Source organism: Varroa jacobsoni, unplaced genomic scaffold (genome assembly GCF_002532875.2).
Source record: "Varroa jacobsoni isolate VJ856 unplaced genomic scaffold, vjacob_1.0 scaffold_997, whole genome shotgun sequence".
Taxonomy (NCBI): domain Eukaryota; kingdom Metazoa; phylum Arthropoda; class Arachnida; order Mesostigmata; family Varroidae; genus Varroa; species Varroa jacobsoni.
The window spans coordinates 235,582-250,060 of NW_019213899.1; the positions used below are offsets into that span (position 1 = coordinate 235,582).

The following is a 14,479-nucleotide window of genomic DNA, read 5'->3' on the forward strand; positions in this document are numbered from 1 at the left end:
GGTGCTGGTGAAGATTGCCTATTTCGTTCTAATTAATCTAAGTGGACGAGGGCGCTTTGCGGACAATTAGAGGTGAATCTGTGATAAAAGAAGAAACAACAAATAGAGGCCAAACGTGGCAGGGGACGCCCGCTCACGCAGGCGGGTCACGGCCCCATTGCAGTGCCAGTTCCCGACTGATGCTCTGTTACTTTCGCTCCACTGAATGCGGGGGCCGTCCCAGCTGGCCGCATTTCGGTGTCAGGTCGGATGCAGCGTACGGCATAGGGCACAACGACGAAGCGCATATAATAACGCATCGACAAACGGCAGCCCGATACGCACAATGAACAAATTCATACCTAGCCTTTGCACTGATTCCTCTATATGGACACAAAATCCGAAGGTAAAATGGCACTTTATTAGGTAAATCGTGACCGCGATCACCAGTTATTTGATTTTGTTTTTTATTCAAGGCGAATGATCGATAATGCACCCTAAAAAACAAAGCACCAATGTACCAGATGGTTCAGCGGGCTCAGAAGCGCACTGCGCCGATGCCGTACGTCGTAATCAGTAATAATCAATCACTAATGATAATTGAGTTAATTATTATCTTGTTTTTAGTTATTTTCGGTTTAGGCTTATCTTATTTCAACTTATGTTTTGAAACTCAGCTAATTTTTTTTCTAAGTTCATCTACATTTGGTGCATTGTCGACGGGCCCGCTAAGTTAGTTTTGAAGTCAATTCCTGTCCGAAAACCGGCCTATGCCATGCTGCTTGTCCAAATACATGTCCCTTCTTGTACCGCGAAACGAAAGTAACTTCCGTACAAATTTGGGAATGGAGTACCAATTTTTTTTTGGGACAATCAAGAATGACTAGGCTTCAACATGGGTTTTACTCTAGAGAGTAAAGGGTACTCTACTGCACGTCTTTAAAACAGCATAAATACTAAAGCAAATGTAGAGTGCTACACTCGTCGACATATTATCGAAAGGTGAGGAACTACTGTTGCTGTTTCTCAACGTTGGTTTACATGTAGTTTTGGCAAGCCGTAACGTTTTGGTAATTTTGGACGGATATTTTTGCGTCCGCGGATTTTGCTCTAGTGTAGATTATTATACAGTTTTCTCTTTCTGAAACCCTGGCTGGTTTGGCTTTTCCCTATAGTAATATCGGGCAATAGTAATCTGAGTTATTAGTGGCTGTTTACACTGCGATTGCTGATCAGAAAATCAATATTATTCTAGTTTTTCGTCTGCATATATTCGAATAGGTAGATTCTTCTACTTAGAACAGATAGGGAGAGGGGTAACGTTTTGGGTAAATGCTAATTCTAGGTAATAGCCACGTTAGTTGTTACCTTTAACATTCTCAGTGATAGGTTTCAATGGTTCTAATGAAAGCATTACAGTAAATAGCAAGCGTTACTTTCAAAAATACAGATACCTTCAAAGAGAACGCAGCCTTTAAAAAAGCATCACGCTATTTGAAGAAAATAATACAAGTGTTGAAAATTTATTGCATACCAAAGCTGTATGATATATCAATTTTTTTTCATTTTTATATAGCATTTAAGCTAGTTTCAGTATGGTTATTCTCTGTATGTAGTGTGCTAATCCAGCACGTGTTTTCCTCATGTTCAATTACTAGCAAAAAGTTTAACTTTAAGGCTGTAAAAATATTCAGCTTCAATACTGAAACGTCAGTTAGAAAGGCAGAAAATCAAAGCGTATATATTAAAAAAAAAAATAGAAAGCACACAGATCAGGGCAATAAATTGTTTTACTAGCTTATACGAATATCATTTTAGCAATCCACCGATGTGAATTACATCTGGCGTTTCGTATAGGTCATCGGCACAATAAGTCAAGATAAGCGGTTTGTGGAGTAATCGTTGAGTTCAGCATTCCCCGTATAGAACTAACCACCTTACAAAAAAAAAAAAAAAAAAAAAAAAAAAGCTTTGTCAACCTTTAGCTTAGCTTGGTAATAACAAACTGTAATAGATCCAAATACCTAAAAGCTAATGATTCGCAATCAAAATGTTAAAATGAGTACCTATGTAACGTATCCGCTAAAGAATGAAGCAAGTTTGATGTCTGCAAACAGAAAATTATGTAAAATGATATAAACATGTTTACCTAGAGTACGTTACCACATAAAACTCTTAGTCTTCAGCATCGCTGCAAGAAATGCGTGTGTCATAGGTTTTCGACAATTTTTTTTGCAATCTTCGGAACATAATCATATTCAGGTTTTCTGTTCACTGAACCAGCTGCCTGATTGTCAGTTGAGTTTGTAACTTAAAGTTTACTTGGGAAGTTTTGGCATTCTGCTAACGTTTCTAACGCCCAAGTTACTACGAATACAAATTCCAAACCGGAACCTTATAAAACGTCTATGAATCTCTAATATAGCTACCTGTTTCCTACCTTCTATACTTTCACGCTTGATTTTAGTAATAAATGATTTTATCTAATTGTTTCAGTTTACTGACTGGAACACCGTATCGTTAAGCAACTCGTAAGACCTTTTTAGTCATATGTTGTTTTTTTTTATGGTTAGTAGATTTTATTGACGGCAAGTGGACAGTGCTTCAACTTCCTGTACATTCGCAGTTCTTATTCGATGAAATATTATAGCACCAATGGTAAGTTCCAAAGAGTAACGGCTATTTCATATTTATACTTTTCCATGAACTCCAGACCTATGGGTTTAAAGCTTAGTGGCAGTATGTGTGTCACTGCGCTAATATCACATGAACGCTAGGATACGGGTGGTGAGGTTACCTGTGACAAACGTTATAGTTGTGAAAGCAGCTTTTGAAAGCCGCAGGTTTATGAGGAACGATTTGAAAACAGCTTCTGAGGTCGATATCGGTTTATTTGAAACTTTTCTGGACAAAAAAGCCACTGTCATTGAAAGCTATTGGTACAATCTAGAAGTTAACTTTTTACTTAGGATCTTCGTTTGTTGTTTTGATTGAAGTATTACTTCTTAAGTTAATGCCGCACTGGCCTGCGGATTACTGCCGCATGTGCCTGTTTGCCACCTTCTTGCCAGTGCGGCCTATTGCTACCTAAGCAACGTTTTCCACCAGTGGCATGACGCAGGCCCAGGTAAACACAACACGTGATCTATTATTATGTATACATCTTAATCTAATTTTGTGACAAACAGCATTTTATGACAAACATCACTAAAAATTATATTCTATCAGTATACAATGACGGAACCTTTATGATGACATATCGAAGTGCTCAATTTTCGATCGTTTTCTTGAAATGTAGTTAGCTACCCTACCTTGACACGATTATTGCAGCACGTCCAAAATCTGTGTCCTGTTAAGGCGTCTCGGAAGATGACTTATTTTCAGGGTACTTTTACACCTCGATCATCGTCAGTTGAAGGTACACATTTTTGAGGAGAGTCAAATGGCCGTAGCAGATCTATGCTACCGAACCACATGGGTAGAAACGACACCAACCACTATAGTGTAAGTAGCGCACGAAAAGAGGCACAACATATATATACCCTAAACTGACAAAGCAGAAATGAAAACTTCTCGCCAGAAATCTTGGCTGGTAGTGAAGAAGATCATCAACGGATACATCAGTAGAAGCGCACCGTTACAAGTACCCGTACCATTAGATAAATTACTCGAAGTTTTGGGAATCATTTCAATAATCAATTCATCCTATAACAATCCCAAAGCGACTACCGGTCGTATAGTTCGCGTAAAAGTTTATCAACAACTTATTAATACAGATCTTTTTTTGTTCAGCTTTTGTACTGCAACTGAGAAGTCACCGATACAGCACACACTACGCACAGACTGATGTTTTTACTGGAACCATTTCGACCAAAACATTTAAGATGGATCTTCCTTGATTTTACCGATCATGCAGACATCAGCTGATAATGAACAATTAATTTAGAGTGTCAAAAAACATTATAATCACCGAGGCGATTACGTATTAATCGCACTTGTCTACTGATCAGACGCCTGACCGCCACTGCTAACGTGGGTTTCTTTACGTTTGATAATGTGAGCACGTTCGACTGCTTAGCTCATGTGTCTAGTAAAGACCATCTGAATAAGTTACCTAACCATATAAGATCCACAGGAACAGTCGATGCGATATCCGTGCACGATATACATTACAATATATAATAATGAGCAGCATCTAATTTCGCTTTGACAACGACATTATTATGCAGTCGCAATGCACGGAGTCGGCGAAAGGCATATTCGTACAGGAACAACTAGTGGATACTGATGATGGTCCTCGCAGGCTCGTCGCATGGGGGTGCTCTCACACCACGCTCACGTATATACGCACGAAGGCAAAAGACTATGGAGAGGACGTGCTGAGATCACGACCAGTTCCCTTCTCCCATAGGCCCTCCTTCAAATCAGCCTCGCTCCCTCCCTACCCTTATCGGATAGACGCGCAGATGCTTACCAAATAATAAGTAGAATTGGATAACTCATAGAAAACCCCTAGCGAACTGCAAATTTTGATGTTTACAAAACCTGCAAGTGTACAAGGTCTAATTAAAAGCAAGGATCCAGCATAAGTATATCGAGTGTATCTACATAAATTCGCGTCTGAAGGCTATTTTTTGAATGATATTCATTTATAAACCACATAGACTGAGGGCTCTCACTAATTCATGTTGAGAAATACTGGGAGAAATATGTTTAGTTGCGAAAATGGTTCAGATGGTCAAACCTAGCGGCATCGACTGCCCTGAAGGCATTTGCTGAAATAAAACAGACAGACTCAACTGCTGTGATCTAATAACATATCCACTAAAAGCTTTCTTTGTACTGAAACTTTTATCTCTAATTAGTTGTGCTAGTATTAGAGGCCCAAAGAATTGTGTAAGTGTAAGGTATTCATTTCCAGTGTGTAGCTTACGTGTGCCCGAAGAAGAAGCTCTGTTTATAAGAATAGATTGCGGTCATTGCCTAAGGCAAGCTGCGCCTCTTAAATAGGATTCTGTCTCAGCTTCAACGGGCTAGTATTTCCTACTGTTTAAATAATGACTTTGTTATGACTTGAAACCCTTAAGCAATTTGATCGAAGAGGCAATATCTATCAGTGATCGATTTATAACGATCGAAGATGATTTGGAACGATCAAAATGTATCTAATCAATCAATCGATTATAAGCATGGACTATCAAAAAATGGCTCATCAACGTGAGATAGTTATTTATATCTGGGAACTGAAATTTCATTCAAAGTCAAACATCGACTGACCTATGCAACGACCCATCTTTTTTTTAGCTCAGAATGTTGGCGGTTGTTATAGCATCGTATGAAATATAATAACATGCGTTAACACACCTCAAATCGTATATCTGCATAAAAAATAGGATTGAATTATTACTGGATTGAAAACAGCTCCTGACACTTGAATTAGCATGTGTTCCCTGTGTAAAACTGCAGCTGTATCTGAAAGGGTTGACGATCCCTTTGCCACTTGCATATCGCCTGAAGCTTACAAAATAGAGACGGCTTTTATTAGAAAAGTTGTATATGTATATATTAGGTGGTTTAGTTAATCAGTAACTTAGTTCCTTCTACAAATATGCCATAGACGTAGAAGGACCTTGTGTTATTCCGTCACAGTTATCAGTTTACGTCCTGCACGACCAATATATGAACGCAAGTGAATTGAACTGTTGGGAAGTTTTATGAAGACGTAACTGAAGTCACAACACGAATGATTGCAAGAAGACAGCGAAAATTCTTCGCAACTTCAGACGGTAGAGCCCTTGAGCCCTGGCTGTTTCTCGTCATCAATGCGTTCCCGATCAAATGCCTTCTTAGTTTGTAATAGTTTCAAGGTAAAAGGGAAAGTGTAGGAGATACCGAGGGAAACAATGCATTTGCGTGTGACAGTGACCTCACGACGACATTCCCAGTGAAACGAAAAATCCTCTGTTAACTAGTTGGTTTTTCTCTTTATAGTACTCCAGTGTTGTCATTTTTATAACATAACCTATTGTGCCCTACTTACTTGCTTCAGTAAAGGGGGCTTCGAACTTGATTGTATTTCATCACAGGTGAGCTGATTTCTATTTCGAATCACTGCGTGTATATCTAATAACCCTTGAACCATATATAATGAAGATGAATATCGAGATATACGATAGCATATTCTCATAAATTAGTCGATTATCTGTAGCTGAAGGTCTCTGGTTCGAATCGGCAAAGACACCGACATAGCCACTGTTTCTATAGTTGCATTAATCAGCTACCTTTATAAGCTAATTGCAACTGGATCCATCAGTGGTTACGCCACAAAAACGTTAACTTATATGTAATACTCCTTTTGCTACTGCCAATTTTGCTATTTACAACGTGAAGTTAAGCGTGACATGCTTCAACTTGCTTATACACCACTTCAAGTTAGAACATCTCAAGACAAAGAAGCACTGGGGAATCGACATCAATGCCAACCTACCTATTATTTGCTGCTCCATATCCGCTTCGAAAAAAGGAAACTTAAGTGCGGCTTTTATTGAAGCTTAACTTAGCACTTCGGCTACTTTGTCATCTAGACCCAGTACAATCCAAGCACGATCAACAGAACTAATGTCCGAACTATTTTTCGTATTACTATTAGATATGAATGAAAAGATCAGCGATTATTTTTATATAAATAGATAATTCTCTAAACAAAAGATAATTCGCTCAACACTAGCCGATGCACAGAAAATTGACGCCTCTCTGCTACTAACAACGTTTCCGTACTTTCAATTCATCCCATGTTTGTTTAGCCCAAATATGTTACCTATGTATTGTACAATGAGCAGGGACGTTGAGCCCGATGACAGAGTTGTTTTAAGTGTTTGGTAATTACAGAGCCTTATTAGCCCTATCTACTTATATGCTTATTTCTAGGTATTCTATAATTGATATCGGAAATACTTCGAAAATGAGATACGATGAATATTCGGAAATATAGGAAATAGTATCGATGCTCATGCCTTGACGTAATCCAAGCAGGTTCAATAGGTTTGCTTTTCGGGTGTAGCCCAACGTACCGCGCTATTATATAGCTAAATGTTATTTTATATATTTTCTAAACTCTATATATATTTTTCGCTGTCTCGTTCACAAGCTGCGCTAATAAATGTTTTTATTCATTTACAAAAAAATGTAAGACCCACGTTATCAATGACTGCAGTATTGCCATACGCTTAATGTCTTTATCATAGACATTTAGCTGGTAAAATTGTAAAGTACAAGTAGTAACTTTAACTTTAAATAGTAATAATTATACTCTAAAACGTGTGGCCCATGCTTTTACATGACTTACTAAGAATAGCAGGTCGATAACTGGAGCATGAAACACTTCCGCTGTTTTAAAATAACGACTCTGCTAACTATGGGTCAACTTCCAGTAAACGTACTCTGAATTCCATAGATGAAATGGTTTTGCCCAGACTAAGAGCCAGAGAAGTTACTACCAACAGGTACCACATAGCGTCTGCTAGATGCTATTATAATAACAATCTGCAGAACATGATGAATTAAACCAGCATTTTTCTGTGATCAGTAAACAGTAATGGGCCTGCAATTATGTTTTCCGTCTGCTATTATTAGTTTGCATCCAACGACATTGATAGTTCCTTGCATATATTAGTTACATAGTGAACTAAAATATTAATTAAGGACCATTGTGCTTTGTATCACATATTACAAAATAATTAGCAGATATGGAAAATTGCGATTGACAACTTCATCGTAAGCGGTTTGACGTACCTCCCCGTCACGTTAGTGTAGCAATGGTCAGTTTTTTAGATTGTGATATGTAGATCAATGGAGAACGTTAGCTCAGCAGAAGATAATACCATGGGCTATTGATCCGTGAATATGCACATTTTACAGCCGAAAATAGCGCCGGGAGAGGTCCACTGAATGTGTTCTGTAACATGTAGACGCAGATATGCACTTAATGACCAATTGCAAATAGTTTATGACCTAATTAGACGTTTACACTCTCTGTAGTACGTGTATATTCATGCGCGTGTCATCTATATATGTATATATAGCCAACGCCTAAATATAATAGACAAGTGACATCTCAATGAGCGGTTTCTTTTTGTTGTTTTGAAGCTGTCAAATTATAATAATACGATTAAGTTAAAAAAAAAAAAGTACAAATCTACTCGTTCTATTCGGACCTCCAGCACCTATACTGTTCGAATGAGTATCTTCTAGACAGTGTAACGTATTATACAGATAAGCATTGTACAGGTAAGCAGGCACAAATACAAAGGCGGATTTGGCGCTTCAACCTCTCCCCTTTTAGGTCTCCTCTCTTCCAGCTAAAGCGGCTGGCCGTTATCGTGAAGTGGCGGCTTTTGCTTTCAGGACATCCCGCTGCCACTACAAATTCTACCTGCAAGCAAGCTCATATTGTCGTCCAACTACGCAGTGGAAATGGGTATGCGCTTATTTCCATACTGTGCCAAAGAACGCTTCCACCAGCGAGCGGACACGTCACATAATTATTATTGTTATTAATGTTATTCACAGCTGTTTGTTCGTTGACTAGGTTGACAACGTCGATATCAATTTGGAAATGTGTCGACGTTACAAGACGATAGTATTGTCCCACCAGTCCAATACTATCGTCAACATACCACTCCAATTGTATCATATTGTGTCGCCATTAATAAAGCAGCCGTTATCGTAATGTTTCCATTGTTTTTGAACTGGTGTTCGCGACGCAGCCATGCAACGCACTGTAATACCAGGACACCTGTGCTGGGCTCTTCGGACACTTGGTCCTTTCTATTTATGTTACCCTGCCTATTAAAAGGGAGTTGGCACTCGGTAACATTTGTCATCCATTTTCTCAAGGCAACGACAATAAGCACTTGGCTGGACTATAACAGATACAACATCGTTCTGGTTTCATAAACGAATGAGCATTGAAGTAGGGACATTTTAGACGAACGAGAGAAATCGAAGCAGAAAAAGGAAAGAATCTTATATTTATAGAGAATCGTCGAAGTCATTGACGATACTTTATAGAGCAGTCCGTAAAAAAAGTCTGAGGGCAACTATTTCGGTGTTATGTTTAAAGACAGCTCTAATAAATCTTAAAACTTTTAATGTTCTCGAATTTTTAAATCGATCTTTATTGTATCTTCGAGTAAGCAAGTAAGCGCATGAAAGACTCTTTGGTAAAGCATCTCTGGCGCAGTAATATATCGATATATATATATAGCAAATCAAAGCTGGATTTTATGCATGACTAGTAAATTTGAAAGATCTACAAATTCTGTATTGTTATCATTAAAGCGCATAGTGGTTAGGTGATTCCGTTAATGTAAGTATGTCTGGTTACTTCATTTAAAAGCGACCCATCTCGAATTAGTTGTCAGCTAAACCAGCTGCCGGGCTCTAAGCGAAACATCCGTTCTACCTATCTTCTTACACAATGTCACTGGGTTTCTAAAAAATTGCCTTTGACATCGTATGCAAGTGTACATCCCTACTATCATCAATATATTAGTTGTCTAGTCATATCGCTTTACAACCTTAGATTTTTTAATAGAGTTAGGAGAGATTTGTTGCGGTCTTCAATACTGATTTCGGTTAGCATCACCCTGTCAGAATAGAGACGGCTAGCACCCGGGCAATTCACCGCCCGGCCGGACTTGAACCATCAGCATAACGTGTACATAAGATCATACGTTATCCATTAAGCTATCACGGGTATGAATAAACAGAATCTATGTAACCGAATGTAACGTTACGTATAAAAATATCGTATGTGTACTCTATTAGTGTTTCTCTATATACACCCACACGCAGACACTGACGTCTTGTTTCAAAATTTCCCTCGCTCAGGCATTACTACAGATCATAAAAGCTCCAGTCACTGTTTAGGAAGCGACCCACCGAGCAACAGTCTTCTTTCAAGTCAGATTATCAAGTTGAACGTAAATTTGGCGTAGGTAAAAAGCCACGATAAAAATGCAAACTGAGCGGCCCAGTTTCTCGTAAGTTTGAATAACCTTCATCATTTGGCTTTCAGAGTCACAATTAGCCTTAAAGACTGGAACAGACATAACTGCCCCCGTTCTTATAGGAGAACTTTATCAACTAACGTTCTACTTAAAAAATCTTGTTTATTGTCAATAAAAATAAGTCAGCAAAGCTTAAACTCCGAATTGTTGATTATCTTCAAGACTTCCATTCTCTTCTCATACTTAAACAGGTGCTAAGCAATAACGGACCAGAAATTCAGCTTACTGAGTTATGTGGAAATCATATCTTACTAGCTTTGTTCAAAATGAATATTTTTTACATTTTTGCTCTAATTTCGCTAGCACAGTTTCCCTTAACGTAGACAAGATGTTACCGTACAATGCAGCGGAGTCGGCAGCATTTGTTGGAATGACACTATAATTACAACGACTTTTTACGGATACAGAAAGCTTGACGCTAGCACAATATTGCCACCATCAAGCAGAGTCCGAAAAAGCTGACACCAATTAGAGTAATTAGGACATCCACCAACAGGTTAGCCGACTGGAAAATCTCAGATGGTTGGCCCTAAGAAATAAAGATGGATCCCTGTAGTTCCTCAAATAAGGGGTTGTTGCAGCACCATATATGCTAAACAGTTCATGTCAAAGCAAAACTTTGTGAAATCGTTTTTGCTATGAGCTGGGTGTTTTAGTATTTGCAAGATGAAACAGTTGTTGTCAACTGATTTAATTTCCGATTTGTACGTTTACTATATGTACCTGTAATTCTATATATATAGATGCAAAATATCCAAACTTTTGCAACTCATATGTGCGAACACGAATATGTATTGTCGTATTTCTTAGAAGAGATGGTTCTGCTTATTTGGGATTAAAATAACGGGTACTGGTTTGATTTGAAAATAAGGAACGTCTTTTTCGTCAGCAGGTCCATGGTAGACCGGTCCATATATACTGATAAACACCTGTCATAGCTAAAGACCGGTGACTATTTTACTCTGCGTTGATTTTGAGTCCTCCACCGATATTCCGACATCTCGGTGAACAACCTTTCGTACAGCATAATGAAATTAGCTAAATTATAGATAGGTAGAGAGTGGTAAATCCTCGCCTATCCCTTACTCCCCCAAATACGCTGGCGTCGTTTCCACAGCCAACACCATAATGCCAGTCTATAGCAGCATAGCATAAGAGTGACAACTGTGTAGCCGGTGTACACATTGTGCCTGTCTATGTTATATGAGAGAAAAAGCGTCAAATAACGTTGACGTCCCGCCGCCGCTAAAGCGGCACTTCAAGCCGCTAACTCGGGCTGGGAGAGACCATACTGCAGTTATAAGCCAACTGCGGACTACGTTTATGTCAGCAGCAGTATTGTAATAGCTGATCTGTGTGCGATACACAGAAGACAAAACCAGGTTGTAAGTGCAGTGTTGTCGTTGGCTATCCTCGCCAGAGTGTCGTCCTCTACGTCTTTCTACGAAGATTTAATCTAGTAAGCTATTTTCAGTAGTTGCAATTGTGTTTTTATCTATTATATTATACTTCGCGATCTGTTTTTTTTTTCGTTGCTAGGCGTATAATGACAATCGTCTATTGGTATACGTGATTATTCCCTTATGGGTAATTTTACTATCTCAGATATGCTTTGTAATAATTGTATAATTATCATCATCTCATTCTTCTACCAGATACACTGGATGAAGAAGAAGAGCGGCAGTGCGTTAATGTGCACTAGTAACTGGTTATTCTGGCACAATATACGTGACCATTTTACCATACTACCGGATTATTACCGGGCTGCTTTTATGTACTACATGATTCGGATGATACTGGGTCGTTCGCTACGCATTTGGAGAGCCGGCGCACATTGATTCCAATTTCAGTATAAAAATAGCCTAGGAACCTGTGTTTAGGTTCAGGCTCAGTTTTGTCAAAAAGCACCTTTTTCTTTACTACGTTTTCTTCTTCGCGAAATCTTTATGATTGTTTTTGCATGTATTGTCATTTATTTTTTTTTTTATTATGATAGCAAATTTTACCCTCATCACCCTTATTTATTTACTGGCTTAAGTTCAATATCAACAGATATTATCAGTCTACCTTATGGCCTGGCCTGCCAAAGGTAGTGATATGGTACCAAATTTTTAGCAACGGTAGAGTTGATACTTTATTAGAATAATAATAACAATAATAGTTGAAGTACCATTCAATAAGAACCATTATTACTGTTAAATATTATGAAGTATTGAACGGCCTATGATAAAACCATTTAATGAAACTTAGTTTTGAAAGCTGCTTTTCGCGCCCAAGGCTTACTCTGTCTCTTAAATGTTGATAATTTTATCTTCTACTATAAAGACACATTTTGTTCTTCTGGCTCGACAGTAGCCGACTGTTTGGATTATACATCTCTATCTATTTTTTACGAGTGATACTAAGATTCCATTGTATGCATTTTCTCGCTTAAAAAAATCTGGTATAGTTATACAAGTATAACAACCGGACGTCCACGTTTAGTTCTAAGGTGTTTGTAATTTTTCCATGTAATTTACCGACTATTCTTCAAAAGGATACTGTTACTTGGAGCTATCCCTATAATTGTAGTTTCTATCGGTTCGTTGCAGAAAGAATAAATATGAGTAAGTACTCCTCCATGGACGAGTATGAGCATTTGAATGAAGAAGCTGATCGCTTTATGAACAGCGGACACTCGGGAAAGCAGCGCTCGAAAAAGGAGGCCTTTGAGCATCAGAACCGGCCCGACCCGCAAGGACACACGAGGAAAATTGTTACTAATATGAGTAATCAGAACCAACGAAGGGCCTCTAAGTCATTTAAGGCATAGAAGGTACGCACCACTAGGTGATGGAAAGAATTTTCAAGCGAAACACTCATTAAAAAAAATACAGGATTGACTGCATATCCAGAAGCCACTGGACCTACTAAACTTGTCTCCGTAGTATATATATATAGTATAGTAACAGTAACACATAATATGTAGCTGCACTAGAGGCAAAAATTTATCCTAGCTTTTCTGATAGGACGTTCGGATCAGATTTACGCATTTTGGCCTGTCACTGTTTTCGTTTCACCGACCATTTCAGAAGTTCTTAAAATATGTGCCACCCGCAGCATGATCGTTCGACACTGCGGGTTTTGTGGGATAGAAGAGCATAAGCGAAAATCAACGCAAGAACAAGAAAAAAAATGGGACAGCGCATAGCAGAAACAATAAGGATCTCGTTAAGATCATAATAATAATATAACAATAATAAGCGGAACACAAAACAGGTAAACCATTAGGACCTTAAAATACACAAAATATGCAATAAGATAGTGAAAGTGGTTTACTGTACCTCATGTGTACTACTATATGTAACGATATACTTCTCAGTGAAAACTTGTTTTACATTAGGGCAAAAACGTGTCCTTCTCAATGACAAAAAAAAAGCTCCTGTAATCGATTGTGTTTGCATAGCCTGTAAACAGATGACGTTTTCGTTAGGCGCCTTCGCAGAGAGCTCACCAAGCAGTAGAGCTGAGTGACTCCTTAACCGTTGGATTTGTTTGTGTTGATAGCTGTTGAGTCAGCTATCAGTAGTGTTTTTGCAAATAAAAAGTAAAAAATGTATATAAAACTAGTGCAAGATGCCGGCACGACAGCAACCGGGAACATGTGCTGAAAACGCTCGAACAGTGCTACAAAAAAATATTGGGATTATTATTATCCAGTAAAATATGACTCAACTAATCTACCTCGCATCGTACTGGATTATGCTTTGGCAAATAAAAGCCAGTATCAAAAGCATGGACATAACGAGTTTTCTTTTAATTTTAAATCGTATTGATCAATAAACTGTTTCTTGATAACTGACAACGAGGTTTGTTTGATGCTGTAAAAATCCTCCGCATATTGAATGATGCGGATTTCACTGATCGCTTTCTTTTTTTAACGTGTTGCCAGAAAGCATTTTTTGTTACCTTTTCAACATATTACAATTAAAGCTTTCCAGAGAATGTGCCGATTTCTATAGTTTTACTAGAATTGAAATAATTTTACACAGATATATAATTTGCCAACTTGCTAGGAAACGCTCTTTTACATGTACTTTAAATGACCGTTGGAAAGAAGTCCATGTGATAATGTGGCTGTCTACATTGTGGCGGGTCTGGTACGAAATCCATGTGTGTCTAAGAAATCTTCAATGATTGGTTACCTGTATTAACAGCACTCCGAGAGGCCCTTTAGTAGTAAATTACTTGAAATGGACGGGGCAAGCCCTAGATAAATCTATGTTATTTAAATGAAAAATGATTCACATAACAGCTTAGTATGCTGTTACAATTCGAACGATACATTTCGTATACGAGAGCATAGTAATACTGTTATATAATATATTCACAAACAGTTAAGGATCTTCAAACATATTTTCATCTTAAGAAGCTTACTTCGTCTCATTATT

At 38.2% G+C, this 14,479-nt stretch overlaps 1 protein-coding gene and 1 long non-coding RNA gene across 2 annotated transcripts; one reads left to right on the forward strand and one right to left on the reverse strand.

Moving 5' to 3' along the window:
• Positions 1-1,472: 1,472 nt before the first annotated feature.
• On the reverse strand, positions 1,473-7,500 carry LOC111265672 (uncharacterized). The gene is made up of 4 exons (XR_002683567.2): positions 7,325-7,500; positions 5,387-5,496; positions 3,291-3,441; positions 1,473-1,915 (listed from the first exon to the last, which is right to left on the reverse strand). It is a non-coding gene; the product is annotated as an uncharacterized LOC111265672 (long non-coding RNA).
• Positions 7,501-11,329: 3,829 nt separating this feature from the next.
• Positions 11,330-13,833, forward strand: LOC147752778 (uncharacterized). Its single transcript, XM_086970578.1, has 3 exons — positions 11,330-11,508; positions 12,641-12,864; positions 13,121-13,833. Exon 2 carries the CDS (start codon positions 12,652-12,654, stop codon positions 12,859-12,861), a length of 210 nt encoding a protein of 69 aa, XP_086826704.1. The 5' UTR covers positions 11,330-11,508; positions 12,641-12,651; the 3' UTR covers positions 12,862-12,864; positions 13,121-13,833.
• The last annotated feature ends 646 nt before the right edge of the window (positions 13,834-14,479 follow it).

What these genes read in the sequence shown, in the direction of transcription:
- LOC147752778 (XM_086970578.1), top strand. Translation starts at nt 12,652, where the DNA reads ATGAGTAAGTACTCCTCCATGGACGAGTATGAGCATTTGAATGAAGAA.